General features: G+C 35.2%; 1 protein-coding gene across 12 annotated transcripts in view; it reads left to right on the top strand.

The window, feature by feature from the left end:
• ZRANB3 (zinc finger RANBP2-type containing 3) overlaps positions 1-17,901 on the top strand; it is a 52,762-nt gene that overhangs the window by 21,594 nt on the left and 13,267 nt on the right. For all 12 annotated transcript variants that reach the window (XM_026852252.1, XM_026852257.1, XM_026852261.1 and 9 more), the window contains 10 exons: positions 1,350-1,368; positions 4,051-4,229; positions 7,382-7,613; positions 9,739-9,824; positions 12,298-12,469; positions 12,852-12,980; positions 14,447-14,566; positions 15,297-15,416; positions 15,887-16,066; positions 17,487-17,639. In XM_026852252.1, coding sequence (XP_026708053.1) covers positions 1,350-1,368; positions 4,051-4,229; positions 7,382-7,613; positions 9,739-9,824; positions 12,298-12,469; positions 12,852-12,980; positions 14,447-14,566; positions 15,297-15,416; positions 15,887-16,066; positions 17,487-17,639 — 1,390 coding nt within the window. The remainder of the gene's footprint in view (positions 1-1,349; positions 1,369-4,050; positions 4,230-7,381; positions 7,614-9,738; positions 9,825-12,297; positions 12,470-12,851; positions 12,981-14,446; positions 14,567-15,296; positions 15,417-15,886; positions 16,067-17,486; positions 17,640-17,901) is intronic.

Raw genomic sequence — 17,901 nt, 5'->3', positions numbered from 1 at the left:
GTTATTTAACTGCAGCCCAAGCAGTATTGTTATCGAACTCTTGACGATTCTTGTGAAGTTGCAGAAATTCACACTTTGTGCCTGTTTCAGATCTTGCCTTGGAGTTCCCAGCATTGATTCTGGTCAAAAGATAATTAGTAAATCTGGATTTTCATGCAGTCCAGGGTTGCTGTAGGAGAAAAGAGAACTTTAACTCATAGTCTGGCTGTAAGACTTAAAGGGAGTAGGTTGTCTCCTCACCTCTTTGTTATCTTAACAGTTTTTGCTTAGATTTGTGCCTTCCTCTGAATTTGTTAGTGTGAAGTTAATATGTGCATTTCAACTACTAGTGGTAGAACAAGCTCTTGTAATTCTTTAGATAATGCTTTTGAATTGGATAGGCTGTAGGTTAGGTTGGGTGGGTGGGTGTGTGATTGTTTTGTTTTGGGTTTTTTTTCCAGCTTGGAAAAGTTCGTAAAGTAGTAGAGGTAAAAATTTGTGAAATAGTTGAGGGTACATATTTGGAAAGGTGCAGTGTAATCCATTTAATGGCTTAATTATTTGATGGACATTTAGTTATCCTTGATCCAGTCTCAAAGATTTGATGACGAGGCTTGCATGGGCTAAAAACATTTCAGTTCCTTAGACCCTATTTGAGTTAAGAAAGTACCTGCTAAATAAATGGAATGACCTAAATAATTTAAAATACATATAAGAAATTCATATCAAATATGGCATTTAATGTTTAGAAAATGTAAATATGCTGAACAGAATTTACTAGTTTTGATTGGGGACTTGGACCTGATATTGTCTTCACATGGAGAGCATTAACTAAGTGACTTCAAAATGGGAAAAAAAATCAAGTTAATTTTCTAATACTTTAGCTAATACAATTGTTGGGGAAGAGGGAGTGTCTGTTTCTGTTTCAAAATAAAATATGACAGCTCTGGTAAGCAGCCTTTTAAAATAATTTTGACATATAAATAATCCTTAATCATGAAGCAGCAAAACCATCAGTGTTTCTGAAAGACAAAAGGAAATTGAAGATGCACTTCATGACTTGAAAGTGTCTCTTAAGATTACAATTAATATAGCACTAAAGCAGCAACTCAGTTTTACAGTGCAAGTTCTTCAGTAATGCTAACATTGAATATATGTTTTTAGAACAATAGGCATACTTACTTTCAATTTGATATCAAATTTACTTTTTGTCATTGATATCTATAGGAATGAAGTCTACCTTTTTTTCCTTTCATTGATTCATTGAATCCATAACTTAAATTTATAGTAATGAGTTTGTCAGTATTGGTTTATCTGTTATATTTACTATTAATTTCTGCTTTTTTTTTCCCCTCTTGTTTCTTATTTAGGTGTATGATTGCTGATGAGGTAAGTGATGTCCCTGTTCCTCTAACACCATTTTCTTGTGTCAATGTACTTCATGTACATGTGACTTTTTTTGTTTGAGAGATGTGGGCAGAAAGGTTGCTAATGAAAGAAGCCTAATTCCTGTGATATTTGTCAGATATTCTGAAAAGATCTAAGTGGGGAAAAAAAATGAAGCCTGACATAAGCTTAAAAGAATCTTTGTGGAAAGTTAGGTTACCTTTGATAGTATTTAGGTAGGTTAAATCTCCTGTATTGTTAAGTCTTAAAAATATTGACAGTTGATTTTTTTTTTTTAAGACTTTATAGTTGCATAGCAATTATAATGGCCCAAAGAGGTGGATTTTGAACAGATATGCCTTCCAAAGATGAATTTTCTTAAATGCACTGATCAAGTATTAGTAGGGAAATTCATTACTTTCATACATTTGAAAATGTATATTCTATTCCATAGGGAAATTTGAGTCCAGCATTTCTTCCCACAGATAAAACATTTTTGTAATAGAGTATAATGTTCTTGATGTGTTGTAAGTATAAAACCTTAATGAAAATGAGGTAATGTTTAGGGATCAATATAGTCTCCCAATTCTAATTTGTGTTTTCTTGAAACTCTGGGAGGGAGAAGGAGAGAGAGATGGATTACTGGGATTAAAGCATCTCCTCATACTATGGAAATCTCAGTACAGTAGGAGATAAACTATCCTGGCATAGAATGTGAAATTTCTAGAAACTGGAGGATACAAAAGCATTCAGAGGAGGATAAAAAAAGAAGCTCGGGAAAAAATCAAAATATCAGCAGTGGCTGTTCGTTTAAACAAAGTTTCTTATTTCTTTCCTTGAATGAGAAAATAAACTGTATGTAATTATATTAGCAATAAAAAGTGCTGCAAGGTATATTTATTCTGAAGTAAACAATGTATATTTCATAATGACAATAGGTCTGGCACTGGAATAACTATTGTACAGTGGTGTGTACCTTGTGCAGGTTGACATATTTCTAAAAAAATAAGAAAATGTTGGTGAAAGAAAACATCAGTATTGTGAACTTGTATACAAAAAGAAGTTATACATGAAAGCTAGAGATCATATAATTGCTGTACATATACCTGGACTACGTAATTATATAAGGATTAAAGTAAAATAATAATAGTATCTTTTTGACAGTTATTCTAAGAATATATTGCCGCTCTTTCTCAGGAGTGGGGACAGGCAATTTTTTTTACCCCAAAATTTCAGGTTTTCCATGTCATCCATTTTCATGACTGAGAAGATGGGTTTAAATCAAAAATCAAGACCATAATATTTTCTATGGGGTTTTTTTGTCACTCACATTGATACAGTCTAGACTGGTGATTGGCTATATGGCATCTAGTTTCAGTTACACAACTGCCGAGAGACCTCCTTTTTATTCCCTACTCATTTCACTTCAGTTGCCTAGATCATCAGCAGTGCACCAGAGACTGGGCAGTCTGAATTAGGAAGACAACTGTGGCAACAAAATAAAAATTAATGTAATTTTTTTTTTCAACCAATTTGTCATCTGGCTCAAGCACTACTGATGATACAAGGGGGGCTTGCAGAACAATTTTTATGAGAACTTGGCAGTTTTTAATGAGAACTTAGCATCACAGTAGTTTTGTGATTATTTTTCTTTCTCGTAATAGTAGAAATATTCATTATGTTTTCTTCTATACCTGAGAAATCTCCTCTTGATATCATTACATCAGCCCATTTAAACTCAATACTGAGGGTATAAGTAAGTTGTTCCTTTATGTCTGTACCATGAGTAGTTAGATAGCAGCAAATCAACTCAAATGTCCACTGGACTCTGTGGAAAATGTGAACAGAGTATTTTAAGGCCAGTCTCTCCTTTAGTGCCTAACAGGAAACTGGAATTATCTCTTGCAATGTGAACAAGTAGAGAAAATAGCTGCATTCTTTCATAAAATCTTTGAGGTTTTATTTTTTAAATAAAACCCTAAATTCTGAATCTTACATTCATCTGTTGCTATCTATATTCATAACTCATTAGATGGGAGTGTTCCTACCTTGACAGTCTGAAACATACTTTCTTATTAAATATATATCAATGTATTATATCTTTACCCTTCACCTTGTCTGTAAATCTGAATTCTCCACTAGGTGGACTTCCTCTTCTGTGTTACAGAATAAAGAGAAATGGTGAATGCAAGCAGTAGTTTCTTTTTTTGATATACTGGGTCAAAAGCAGAGTTCTTCATATGGATCTTTCTTTGTTCTTCAGTTCCCTGTGCAACTTTGTCCTAAGTTGTCATTTTTATGTTAAGAAGACATCTCATATTTTCTTTCCTTTGCATAGTCTTTTTAAAATGTTTTTGGTAGCTTGACAAGTTAGAGTTTGATCTTTGTAGTCTCCTCTGCTAGGGCCCTGTACAGAAAGTCTTCTGAAATGAATGGAAATGCTTTTAGCTTTAATGAGCTAATGAGACATATTTATTAATCCATTTTAAGAGAAGCATCTTCTTTCATAAAATATAATCTGTGGTAACAAATTGACAATGAAATAGATGCTATGTAATGTGGTCTTTGCCTTTGTTTCCTTTATCTGGTTCTGCCTTCGAAAATATTTTTGGCTCTTCTGAATGGAATATGCTTTCTGAGCAGAAACTTCTGGTTTAATTTGTTTTTTTTCTTTTCTTTTCCCAGATGGGACTAGGTAAAACAATTCAAGCAATTGCCATTTCCTATTACTATAAAAACGAATGGCCTCTCTTAATTGTAGTGCCTTCATCTCTGAGATACCCTTGGGTTGATGAGATGGAGAAGTGGATTCCAGAACTCTCTCCAGATGATATTAGCATCATTCAGAACAAAACTGATACTGGGTGAGTATAAATCATTATTCTTCTATAGAAAGTCTTGTTCAAGGTCCCCTGCTCAAGCAGGGCCACCTAGAGCCAGTTGCCCAGGACTATGTCCAAGTGGCTTTTTAGTATCTCCAAGGATGAAGACCCCACATCCTCTCTGGGCAACCTGTTCCAGTGCTCAGTTGTCCCTGCAGTAAAAAAAAAAGTTTCCTGATGTTCAGAGGGAACCTCCTGTGTTTCGATTCGTGCCCATTGCCTCTGGTACTGTCACTGGGCACGACAGAAAGGACCCCGGATCCATCCTCTTTGCAAGCTCCCTTCAGGTATTTATATACATTAATAAGATCCCCCTCAGCCTTCTGGTCGCTAAACAGTCCCAGTCAGCCTTTCCTCATAGGAGAGATGCTCCAGTCCTTAATCATCTTCATGGCCCCTCATTGTACCCTTTCCAGTACATCCATTGCCCCAAACTGGACACAGCACTCCAGGTGTGGCCTCACAGTGCTGAGTACAGGAGAAGGATCACCTCCCTCAGCCTGCTGGCAATACTTTGTCTAATGCAGCTGAGAACACCATTCACCTTCTTTGCTGCAGAGGCACCATGCTGGCTCACATTCAAATTAGTGTCCACCAGGACCTCCAGGTCCTTTTCTGCTATATTTCCTTCCAGCTGCATGACCCCCAGCATATACTGGTGCATGGGGCTGTTCCTCCCCAGGTGCAGGACTCTGCATTTCCTTGTACTTCTTGAGTTCCTGCCAGCCCATTTCTCTGGCCTGTCAAGGTCTGTCTGGACAGCAGCATGACCCTCTGGTGTATCACCCACTCCTCCCAGTTTCATTTGAAAGTGAGAAGTCTGGTTTTTTGCAAAGTAGCAAATGCTTGTCTGCTGAAAATTAGATTACTTCAGTGTGTCCCAAATTGAACACATAGAGTTATTTCTCAACTCTGAATTAGCTTGTATTCATTAGCTTCTGTAAAACATTTTGAACACATTTTTGGAAAACTGGTATAAATTACAAAATAAGGAAGTAATTACTATTAAAGTTCTATTTAGCACACTGAGAAAATTTGTAAGTTAAAGTATTCTCTAAATAACTGAAAAGGTCATCATGACCTAGGCTTTCTATCTTTAGACTTAATAGCATGAATTCATCAAAGAGAGTCTACAAGTCCTGCGTGTCATTAGAATAACTCTCTATTACACTAAATTACAAGGGTATTTTTTAGTCTGCTTTACTGTAAATGACTTGGTTGATTTCATGGTAATGTCTAGATGTTGTTCTAAAACTTCTGGCTAGGGGAGACTGATCTTCGTGTTGTCTGAGGAATATCAGAAAGTGAATAGACCACCAAGATGTCCACATGAGGCAGTAGCTTGGAACGTTCCTTGTGGTAAACAGAGAAATTCAACTGAAAATATATTTTTAAAGCTTAATCAAGGAATAGTTGCTACTGATAGTCCAAATTTAAGTTTATCATAGGAATATGGGAACTGAAATAAGGATCCAATGAGCCTGTTGTGTTTTGGGGTTTTTTTTAAAGTTATTTAGCTAAAATGCACACAAACAATGCTATAGTGCTGAATTCAGAAAGGGGAAATGTGGAATAAGTAAATGTCAAACAGAATTCTGTTATTCAATTTTCAAAAAATTTTAAAAGGAGTAGACCTTTACCATTATCAATTATTCAACAGCAAGGGAAGAGGAAAACTTGGGTTTCCGCTTGTTTAACTCCCAGGAAGTTTCCTAGCTATAAGTGAAGTAGCTGTTGACCTAATTAATATTTTAACATTAAAAAGTGTTTTATGCATTTGCAAGAAAATGCAAATGCAAAAATACAGCTGCCAAACTTGGTTTAGCTTTTTGTTAAATTCTGCTTCCATATGTTCAGTTTTGATTTCTCAGTTCGAACTTAGCTTTTCTTCAAAACTTCAGCAAAGAAATTTACTGCTTGAATGTTAACTTCTTATTTTAAACAGTTAAAATATACTTAGGCATCAGTTTAGGTTCTTAAAATTTCTAACTAAATCTGAAATTGGATGTTTCTTGAATAAATTGATTCCACTAAGTATAAGTAACTTTTTGTAATTTTTTTTTAATCCACACTTCACAAAGGGGTAGGGGAAAGTCTTGTTTTCCTGGTTGCCCAATCTGTACAGTAATAGCCAGAGTCCGTAGTGCATTGACCACGGTGCCAGTGCTCTAACCATTGCCTCTTCTTCCATATCAAGAAGCATGAATGTGCACATGCACCCACTTTCTTCCTCTTAAATACTGAAGGAAACTTCAACTTAGTTGTTTTTTTGATCTGTTTCTATCAGAGAACAATTACAAATCGTGTCAGCAGAGTGGTAGTGTCTGACAGATGGGTAGACCAGTTACGACTCTCATTCTGGTGACTTGTTTGTCTGACAACTTTAAGAGTTTATGTGCTGCTCAAAGGCTCCTGAAGGGCCACAGTGCACTCTAGTGATTTTAAAATCAGTTCATGCCTCGGACTTGTATATGTCTTTAACTGTAAGAAGTTCTTTTCCATCGAAATACTCTTTTTTGATCATTTGACTTGTTGATTCCCTGCTTCTAGTTTTTTGCTTTCTAGCAGAAAAGCTGGATAGACAGCTCTGATATGAATGGGTTTTTTGCAGGTGGTGAGGTTCAGCCTAGACTGTACTTTTGACACTACCCAAATACTCAGAGACAGTCTAGTTAATCATCTGAGGCTGCTGGTATGGTGACTCTTTGTACACAGAGCAGTAGATAACTATGTCTCTATGCAAGCTACTTCAGGGGTTTGGGTGCTGTTTACATAGTGTGCTCATAATGATCTGACTTGTGTGTGTAACTTTTTATCCAGAAAGTGGATTTGTCCCATGCGATACTTCTGGAAAAGGAGCACAAGTTGAAGCAATGAAGCCAGATAGATGAACTTCCTTTGAAATGCGATATATGTCTTCTGAAAATGGTTATGAAATGTGTGTGGTTTGTGAGATGCTGGAGTGTTTTAAACACTGAAAGCTGTTATTAACTTGACAGCCCACTAACTAACCAATCTAAAAGGTGTCATAAATACCTTCTTAAAAAAAAATAATTGTTTGGTGTAATTTCTTTGCTGTATTTTTCTTACATGAAAATTTACTAAGAAAACATTTGGATTTTTTTTTCTTTTAGGAGAATATCAACCAGCAAAGTAACGATTCTGGGGTATGGCCTGTTAACTTCTGATGCACAGACTTTAGTAGATGCTTTGTACAGGCAGAACTTTAAGGTAGTTGTGGTTGATGAATCACACTATATGAAATCCAGAAATGCCACCCGCAGCAAGATTTTGTTGCCAATTGTGCAGAAAGCTCTTAGAGCTATTCTTCTTACTGGAACTCCTGCTCTAGGAAGACCTGAAGAGGTATTTGACATACTGTGTCTTGTTTGGGGTTTTAAAATAATCAGTAATAAATGAACAATTTAGGTAGTTTTCTTGACTGTACAATTACATGCATTATGACATCAAACAATAAACTAGCTGCATTAAGAAGTACAAGTATAAGAAACTAAAACGATATCTTTGAGTTGAATATATTGATGTTTTGCAAATTTGTTTCAAGGTCATGCACAAGTGACTTGAGGCAGTGTTTCTTATAAGAAATTAATCCTGCATGTAACGGACTGACTGTTGGGTGACATAGAAAACAAAGAACCTAAGTAGAGAACTATTTGTTTCTACTGTGTAGGAGAGTCATTGGTAGACAAGAACATGTATTAGATCTTCTTCTTTATCATCTGATAGACCAAGTATTTTGTTTATCACTGGTCTTTTGAATATTCCTAATGTTCACTTGTATTACGTAAGTGGAAAAAATATATCCTGTGCTTGTTGCAGTCTAGAAAGACAAATTTTCTTTTGAAGGAAGTTCAATTTATGGAATTGGGAAGGAGCACAGAGGAAACCAAAACCCACTTGGGTTTTATACTGAACCCAAGAAATCTGACTTTATCAAATGTAGAAATAAATTGAATAGAAGAGTTCATTTGTATCCAGGGAATTGTAAGGGTTATATAAATAATACTTTACACTTTAGAGTTTTGTGTTGTGTAAATAGCACTCAAGCAAAGACCCTTTAATAATTTAATTTGTTCAGAGAGTTTGTACCTTGAGAAAGATAGCCACTGTATGAAAAGGGTGTGGTGTATTATGAGCATTTGCTTAAAAACTTTAAACCAAATATTTATATCTGGAAGTGTGGATAATTATGAAACATCCTGCACATGTACAAAAGACACTGCAACCAACCCTGGAAGAAGAACTGAAGTTAGAAAGTGTTATACTTTTATACAATGCATTGATTCCCAGACCAGTAAGCAACGTTGCTAAAGATCTTCAGAGGAAATTCCGTGTAAGCTGTCCTTAATCACAGTAATGGGGTTAAAATTCATGACCAAATGGAAAACAATCTGAGACATTTTTATACTGATGCCAAAGTTCTGCCATGACTTATAAGGCAGAGTGTAAAAAGCATTAAGTCTCTTTAATATTTCCTGTGTCATAAGCGGAATCTTTAAATTGAATATGTGTAGAAAATGAAAAGCATTAGTCACTTATATTTGCATACATTTACAGCAAATAATTACAGACAGTTTCTTGTTTGGCCTAGATCTACATCAAAATAGCATTTCATTTGGGCAAATAAATTAGTTTTGTTGGGGTTTTGTTTGCTTCCTTATTACTGCTTTTCCGTTCTCTAACATGTCTTGAAAAAAGCCTGTAAGGAACAAAATTAGGCTGCAGTAATTTTCTTTTTTGGAGAGGTCACTGGCATGTGATTAGGTAACATGAAAACTTAAATGGCAGAGGTGATATACAGTAGACTTAAAAGAATAGCGGAAAATGCATTTAGGAGAGAGCCTTCTATATTACTCTTTGTTTCTATGCAACCTCTCAACAGTGTGTTTTGGATCTAGTAGTGATCTTTGTATCCAAAAAGCTTTGATAGTAAAACAGCTTGTAAAGTGGGATTCTTTCTGGCTAAGGTTGTCTAAACTGATATGTACCTCCTGTTACTCAACCGTGAAGAAAGGTGTGAAATTTCTGGTCGGTATTGACATTGTCTATTTTTTGAAGTAAAACTTAAGAATGAGTAGGTTTTTTCATGTATTTTAAGAAGCAGGCTACCATGAAATACCTGCACTGAAGCTTTGCAGAAGCCCATGTACCTGGCAAATGACAAAATTGTATTTTCAGGAATAACATCTGCTCATCCATGTTTGCTTGTTCAGTATAAATCTTTTCAAGTCATCAGCACCATGTTTCGGGTGATCTGTTCTTTGAGGGCTTCCCACGACAGTTCTGTCTGAAGACACACGCATACTCCTATCAAATGTCTTTTGCATGTGTGCCAAGCTGTGTATTTTTTGTGGAACTATTGAATGAAAACTTAACACAATAATCATGTAGTAATTATTTCTGAATAGTCTTACATCTGCAGGCAATTTTTCACTATCACTGTTTTGTTTTGTTTTGTTTTTTAATACAGCTTTTCATGCAGATTGAGGCACTGTTTCCAAAAAGATTTGGAACTTGGAGTGAATATGCCAAAAAATACTGCAATGCTCGTGTCAGGTATCACTGTACTTGCTCATTTATTTTCCGATGAGTGTTTTTGATTTTCTTGTCATGTGAAGTGAGAGAATCTGTAATGCTGTAACATACCATCTTGATTGGAAACCTAGGGTCAGATACCATCTCCTCCATCAAAGAGGACTGGGAGAAGGATTAAACTGACAGGAGACTTTATTTGAGGACAAAATTGGAAGCTATAAAAGTTTGAAATAAAGTTTAAGTGCTAGCATTCTGTTAAGTAAAATTGTTTACAAATTTACAGTTGTCACGAAGAAGTGTTTAAGTTTTAGCTTTACAGTTGGAGTTTCACCTACAGCTGAAACTTGGGAGTTTCTGATTCTCAGTCTTGTGCTCACATCATGTAATAGTTGACACCTCTCTCTATTATCCAGTCTTTTTGCTATCCCACCATACTTAGGTGAAAAAAAAAGTCTAATCCTTGTCTCTGTATTTTACAGTGACTAAGTAAAAATAAAGGTATGAAACCTCCAAAAGCACAGCAATGTGTTAGTAATTCTGTTTGAGAGATTGAATATAGGCATTGTAAGTTCTTGTCCACCACCTTGCCTCCAATTCACTAGGTAACATTACACACTTGTCCACACACATGCCTAAAGATTTTTAACCCATTTTTATTCCTTGCATCTTTCATGAATTTTCATGTTTCATATGCTTTAAGTTATCAACTTAAGGAGGATTCATTTCCCTCTGACTTGCTTCTCTCAGCTTTAGTTTAATGACTGGTTTCTTTAGCAATATTCTTAAAATAGAGGGGATAGAAAAAGCTCTGATTTAAAATGCTTAGTTTTACCCAACTGAATCTGTTTTACAATCTGGAATGAAAGAAGTTATGAGAAAGGGATAATCTTTAAAAAAATTTCCTACCTAGACAATTTCTTATCTACAATTTTGCCTACATTTAAATAATAGATTTTGACAGCTAAATTGGCTAGCATTTAGATTTTTACAGTAATATCTACATGGTTTCATTTTCATATAACTTGGTTTTGTCCCTCCATCACATGCATTTTATCAACATTTAACTTCAAATAACATGGAAGAGTGCTGTTTAATTTTCAGACAGAGCAATGCTATTTTTTCCATGGTGTTTTGACTGAATGCATCTGTAATTTTCACACCACAAGTGTGCGTGGGTACAGCATGGTTAGCTACTCAATCATAGATGATTATCTTATTTTTGGAATACCATAAATGTAATAAAAATCAAGTTCAGGGTTTGGCAAGCTTTCAATAAATAACCTTGGCTTCATGACTTGGCTGAAACAAAACATCCTGTGGTAATAAACTTGATAGGATTGTTTTATGCAGCACTTTTTGTGAAAACGTTATCGGTTTTTTACTTAAGTGTTCATAGACAACTGTTTTGAAAGATGAGGTCCAAAGTATTCTATGAGGTTTTGCCTACCATTTCTTTTATATCCCCAAGGCTCAAGCTGGAGGGAGGAAACCTTTCTAAGGACAACCATATAAATACACCAAATAAGGGATATGAGGAAAAAATGTTGCTGTCTTCCAGCTATGTAGCATTCTGAGTGTGTTATGACAATAATTCACCAGTGTAGAAGTGAGTCCCTCAGCCCCTTTCCTGAATGATTATAGGCAGCCAACTAGAACACTGTTGATAAGCTCAAGTAAGGCTTAAAATTCTCTAAATAATGTTTTATTTAAAAAAAAAAAACAAAACCCCAAACCCTAGTAAAATATGCTTGCAACATACTCTCCTGACCTTCGAAAATGCTACCTAGGCTTTCCTCCAAAGGCAGCATAATACATAATGCTCATTATTTTGTTATCTCTTGGCAATGTTGACAGAGAAAAGCTGCTGTATCTGCTGCAACGCTTCCTTAAAAACAACAAAGCAAAGAAAGAACAAGGAAGACTAAGTTAATAAATTCTTTTTTAACCTTTAACCTACTTCCTCTATTTAATGTTGTTCATTAAATATTATTACATTTAAAGATGGTACCTTAAGCTTTAAATCCCCTGTCTTTGTAACTAGGAGGGAGTTCTTAGGGAAGGAAGTAAAGGAATATTAATGGTGATATTTGCAGCTCTCACGATAGCTTCCCTGTTAGTTGTTCCCCTCTATAATATAATAAAGAGCATTCTCACGGTGGCATGTTCTCATCAGTCCATTGAAACAAAAGTTATAAAATTGTATCTGAAACTTCTCCTTCCCATAGAAAGGAAAGTGTTAGCTGGGATGATACAGGGGACTTTGTGTATTTGGTGGATAGTAATGCCTGTGGGCAGTGGTATCTGCTGGGAAGTTGAAACAGCTCTGACTTTAGTGTTGGAAGGAATCCAACAGAAAACAGGCGTAAAAGAGGAACACCAAGTGTTGTTATCCAGAACACCTTCATATCTAGTAGTGTGGTTTAAAATTATGTTCTGAAGGTTTCTATTGAATTTGGAAGAGTTTTTACCCTCGGTGTTGATTATACATTTTAAGGTTTTTTGGTAAAAGAACTCAATGGGACTGTAGAGGAGCTTCGAATTTAGAAGAACTGCATCAACTTTTGAGTGAAATAATGATCAGAAGATTGAAGGGTGATGTTCTAACTCAGTTGCCTCCCAAAGTTAGACAACGTATTCCATTTGACCTCCCACAAGCTGCAGCTAAGGTAAGTTTTCCACTTTTTCTAAAAACATAATTGTTAGTAAACAGTAATATCTATATATTTATATGTATGTGTGTGTATTATATGTAGTTACAAAGAATGTGTAAATATATGGCATAGCGTTTCTGTTTTTCTTTTTAACATATAACATGAAGAACATGAATATAGCATTTTTTTTGCATCAGATAATGACAAAATTTGCTCCAGTTTTAGTATGATCATCTTCTTTTCCCTTAGATTTTGAATCCTTTGGTTACTTTTAGGCAAGTTTGATAAAGTTCTCAAAAGTAGTCAGTTTCTAAATGTTTCATGCTTGAAATGTACATGTTGAGGTAGAACGTGCTTTGTACTATATATCTAACCACTGATCTCTTCTGCCTACTAGAATCTGAATACCATTTTTGCAGCATGGGAGAGATTAATGAGAACTCTGAATTCAGATGCCACTGAAAGCCGCTTTTCTGAAGTCATGAATCTAATCACACGCATGTATAAAGAAACAGCCATTGCCAAGGTAAGCATAGAAATCTTTTCTTAATATATTTAAAATAATCAGTGTTTTTTAACTTAATAAAATTACTTGTATTGTCCTGAATACTAGATGAGGTTGATCGGTTTGTTTTACAATCACAACTTGGAGAAACACTCTCTTTTGTATGTTTATGGAATAGGCTGAACCTCATTATAATGGCCTGAGCTAAGTGCTAAAACTGTTACTGATTAGATACCCACCAAGCTGGCTGAGACTGTTCAGACATAGTCTTCCAACAGCACTAAATGTGTCTGTCAGACTTAGGGATAGACTGAAGGTGAGTATTTCAGGGACATACCTGTGTGTTGGCAGCTGCTGGAGCTGACCCAGGATGGTCTGATGTCTCCCTTACTCAGACAGCATTCTGTCAGTACTGGTTCTTCTCATGGAAAAATGTGGCAGTACAATCTCCTCTAGCTTCTCTCTTTGTGTTTTACCAAATGAGAGACTCCATGTTCTGTATTTCTTCCTATAGCACTGTAGCTTAAGATATAAGGAAAAACAAGGTAATGACACAAATCTTTTCCTACTACGTTGCCTACTTTTTACCCTGCTATCAGGCTTCATTATGCTAATATATTTTTAGAAAATGACAGCGGGAGAAAAAAATGTTCTACAGGCTGCTGGACCAGTAAGAGTTCAGAATCTGACCAACTCCTTCAATTTTTTTTTTTTTATCCTTGTCTTAAAAATATCCATGTAGTTTTGTTGCTATTTTTTCCCCACTTTTCTGGTCTCTCTCCTTTGGTAATCTATTTTCAAACAGGAAGCTGAAAGGCAAAAAAAAGAGGGGTGGGGAGGATGGAGGGAATCTGAGGACTGCAGTGGGTATTCTGTTAACCACTGATCACTGATAAATTTTGTTATTAACTATCATCATTACTTTAATAGTTTTGGTTAAAAGATACTGAAAATTATATTCAACACAAGAATTCTATGAATGTTTAAATAGAGCAATATTTTATGACTATGGTATCATGAAAGTATCAAAATTGTTCTTTCGGTTTTGATATATGGCTTTATGTGGGTGCAAATACAGAAGATCTGATTAAACAATACCTTGTCTGTTTGAAATATGTTTGGGCAGAAATCAGTTTTATTTTTTGAAATATGGCTTAAAACATCAGATAATGATGTTGTAACTAAATGTCTTAATCTGGAAGAAGTGCCATGTAATTATGTGATCTTCTGAGGATAATTTTTTTTTTATTTCGCTGAAGGAATGAAATGGGTTCTCAAAGACAAAGTTATGGTATTTGTAAAATCATTCAAAATAATTTTGTTTTATACTTAACAATGCTAGTGTTTGATAAAATCTTAAATGGATAACAAAAAGTGTGGAAATTAACATTTTCGTATTACAAGAAACTAATATACATTAATATTAAAACTGTCTTTTTTGACTATTTTGTATGACTAACTAATGAAAATGCACTCTCTTACTCCAGGCAGGAGCAGTAAAGGACTATATCAAAATGATGCTTGAAAATGACAAACTGAAGTTTCTAGTTTTTGCTCATCATTTAAGTATGCTTCAAGCCTGTACAGAGGCAGTTATAGAAAATAAGGTAATGATTTAACAAATGTGCACACAAATTTAACTTCAGACTTTACAAATATGTATGGGGTGTGTTTGAATTCAGTAGAACCAGCTGTGTGTATGGCAATTTATGGATTTTAAGTATATACGGATCAATGCCACTGGATTAAAAGGTATGTGTGGCTTTGTAGAACTGTTTTGTATTTAAAGATAATGTAAACACTCATATCTGCTATTATTATTGAATCAATCTTGTACACAGTTATTTCCCAAGGTTTTCTACCAATGTGCTTCCGTCTATTTTTTTTTTTTTTTTAACAGAATACTGTCATCTCAACAAAACACTTAATGCAAAGCAGTAAAAATGTTTGCAAATGACCTTCATATTACTTTGTGGACTTTCAACTGTTTTTAAGGAATGGTGGCTAACTTTGCTATTTTGTATTGTTATTTTGAAAATGTTTGGAATTTTAATAAATCATGTCAGGGGAATTATAGATTCTTTTGCAGAGTATTGCATTTTAGGATCCCATGTTCATTCTGTCTTCTCCTTTTGTAAACAGGGTATACTAAGTCTACACCTCTCTAGATAGAGGTTTAACTGTAAATCAAAGGGCAAAAGAGTACTGTTGCATCCCTATCACCATGACAGAAATAGAACAGAAGTTTTCATATTTTCATTGGGGGACAGAGAATGATTGGCTCTAAAAACAGAGCCAGTGATAATGTCGTTTTGTCTCTATTACAATATGTTGCAGGTTCGCTACATACGAATAGATGGAAGTGTTCCTTCTGCAGAAAGAATACGTCTTGTTAATCAGTTCCAGAAGGATCCTGACACCCGGGTTGCTATTTTGAGTATTCAGGCAGCTGGTCAGGTAGGACAAAAAAGAGTTTGTGAAGTAAGAAATCCAAAGAATATAGGTACTAAAGTCATTGGTGACTGATTTACTGAAGGCAATTTATCTTCAGGCAATATGCCTTCTGTAGACTCCTGTATTCATTTTTTTGTACTAATCATGCTCAAGTAAGCAGCAGCATCTCATTCTTGAATAATTAGTAAAAACTTCATATCTCTGAAGGTACCAGATTAATAAGAAATTAATGTTACTTCAATAATGCAAAGCAGTATGCAGTCTTTGCACAATACTGAAGTATTTTTTGAATCCTACAGATATTTGAGGCCCAAGGAAGAAATCAGCGTAGCAGGCCCATCTGCTGTCAGGATGGTCCCTCTTATTTCCATATAAAAATCTCCTGTATAACCTTTAGCTTTCTTTTACTTCAGATATTCAGTTGTTTGTGTGTGGAATCTTTTTTCTAAAATGCATGTTCATATTTTGTTTAGGGTTTAACTTTCACTGCTGCTACTCATGTTGTGTTTGCTGAACTATACTGGGATCCAGGCCATATTAAGCAAGCAGAAGACAGAGCACACCGAATTGGGCAGTGCAGTTCTGTGAATATTCACTTCCTTATTGCAAAAGGAACAATGGATACTCTTATGTGGGCGATGCTGAATCGCAAGGTATGTGAGGAATAGAACTGAATAATCAAGAACTCTCTACGGTTAAAATAACACTTAAGTGCATGTGCCAAATAATAGCATTCTTGCTTAAATGGAACTCTCCTATTGTAAGACAAATTGATACACCTATAGCTGCTAATCATTAAAATGTCCATGTCTGTTCCAAAGTAGTCTTTTCTAGCTTTTTACTCTCCGTTTAAGATCCTAAGATAAATAAAGTGACTGTTTGCTGAGATGAATGGGATGGTTCACATGTACAGGAGAATGCTTTATCTTCCTTCTAGCTTTTTATTGCTTTGGTTGTTCAATTTACAATTTTAAGATGTTTTGCACAAAAATTAACAAGTGGATTTTGTTGGGTTTGTGGTTCTTTGTTTTTTTTTTAATTGGATGAATGTTATGCCTTACTAAACTTCATTTCTGAGAGGCAGAAGCATTCTCAAATAATTCTTCATCAGATCCAAGATTACAATAGTCTTATCTTCTGTTGCTGTTTTCCTCAAGTATAACCCAGTCCTTGTTAGGAGGAGTAATTCTGTCCTGCTTTTCCTTACTTGAAAGATCTTCAAGAGTTCACAGGACTAAGAAAAATAGTTTGGCTGTTCTGCTTTTACAACATTTTTGTAGCCTTTGATACCATTCATTAGTGTCTTGTTTGGATAACTGAGGTGTGTTTGTATTGTTTTCTGGCATTTCCAGAAGTGTCTGCATAGAAGGAACTGCCTTTTAAACTATTTGCCAGAATTGTTTGAGACTGTGGTTACACAGGGTTTCTTGTGATGCAAATGCTGACTTAATGGTGGTTGTTCCTGCATGTGGCTACCCCTGTGTTGTAGTGGTGCAATTGTTTGTGTCCATACAGTTAGTAGAGAAACTGATAATCATTTTTTTCCTTGCCAATATATTCCTGTCCTGCTGAAAAGTAATCACAGCTTAAAAAATCTAGGTATTACAAACTGTATTGGTCATTCAGTTAGGGAATAAAACTCTGTATTCTAATTCCTGTAGGTACCTCTGAAAAAACTCTGTCAGTCCAGTAAGTCTCTGTAAACATGGCACAGACATCTGACACTAAACTGCTTCTTTCAATTAATTGTTTGCATGTGCCAAGCAAAACATGTGAGGACTGTAAGAGATGTGCATGATGTCTATGTTCTCTTTTCACTTCAACAAATTACTGATATTTTGTATACACCTCCTTATAAATCATGATGTGTTAAATATGTGACTTACTGTCATTCTTGCAGAAGTGGCTGCTGGAAGAGGAGTAGTTTTAATCACTTGTGTTATTTTGAATTACTACAGCATTTCTGACTTTACGAATGCTGAATTAAGTTTGAAAAGGGGAACAAATGGAGTGAATAAATTTGTTCCAACATGTGAATGCCTTGGAAACTTTATGCAAGCCTTCTTTCTGCAGGCCAAAGTTACAGGCAGCACCTTGAATGGCAAGAAGGAGAAAATGCAGGCTGAAGAAGGTGATAAGGAGAAATGGGACTTTCTGAATTTTGCTGAGATCTGGACCCCAAATGAAAGTTTAGAAGATTCCAAAAATGAACTTTTATTTACGCATGTAAGACTCAACACTTACATTTTTTTTTCTGTTTTCTTTCATTTAAAAAAATTATAACCATTGTTTACTTAAGCTTTCTGTGCACTGCAGACTTTACTAATGGAGAAACACTAAATAAGTGGGGGAAAAAGTAATGTAAATACAATTTTAAAAATTAGGTGAAGTTGAGGAAAGTGCTCTGCTGAGTATAAATGTCATCTACAGGCTTCTGATGGGTCTTTATGTTATGTTTAGATGACTGACACCCCCCCGCCCCCCCCCC

This window comes from Athene cunicularia (genome assembly GCF_003259725.1).
Source record: "Athene cunicularia isolate RWA chromosome 7 unlocalized genomic scaffold, athCun1 chr7_part1, whole genome shotgun sequence".
NCBI classification, from domain to species: Eukaryota; Metazoa; Chordata; class Aves; order Strigiformes; family Strigidae; genus Athene; species Athene cunicularia.
Note: the sequence above shows the minus strand (reverse complement) of the source record. Positions and strands in the feature narration are given on the sequence as shown.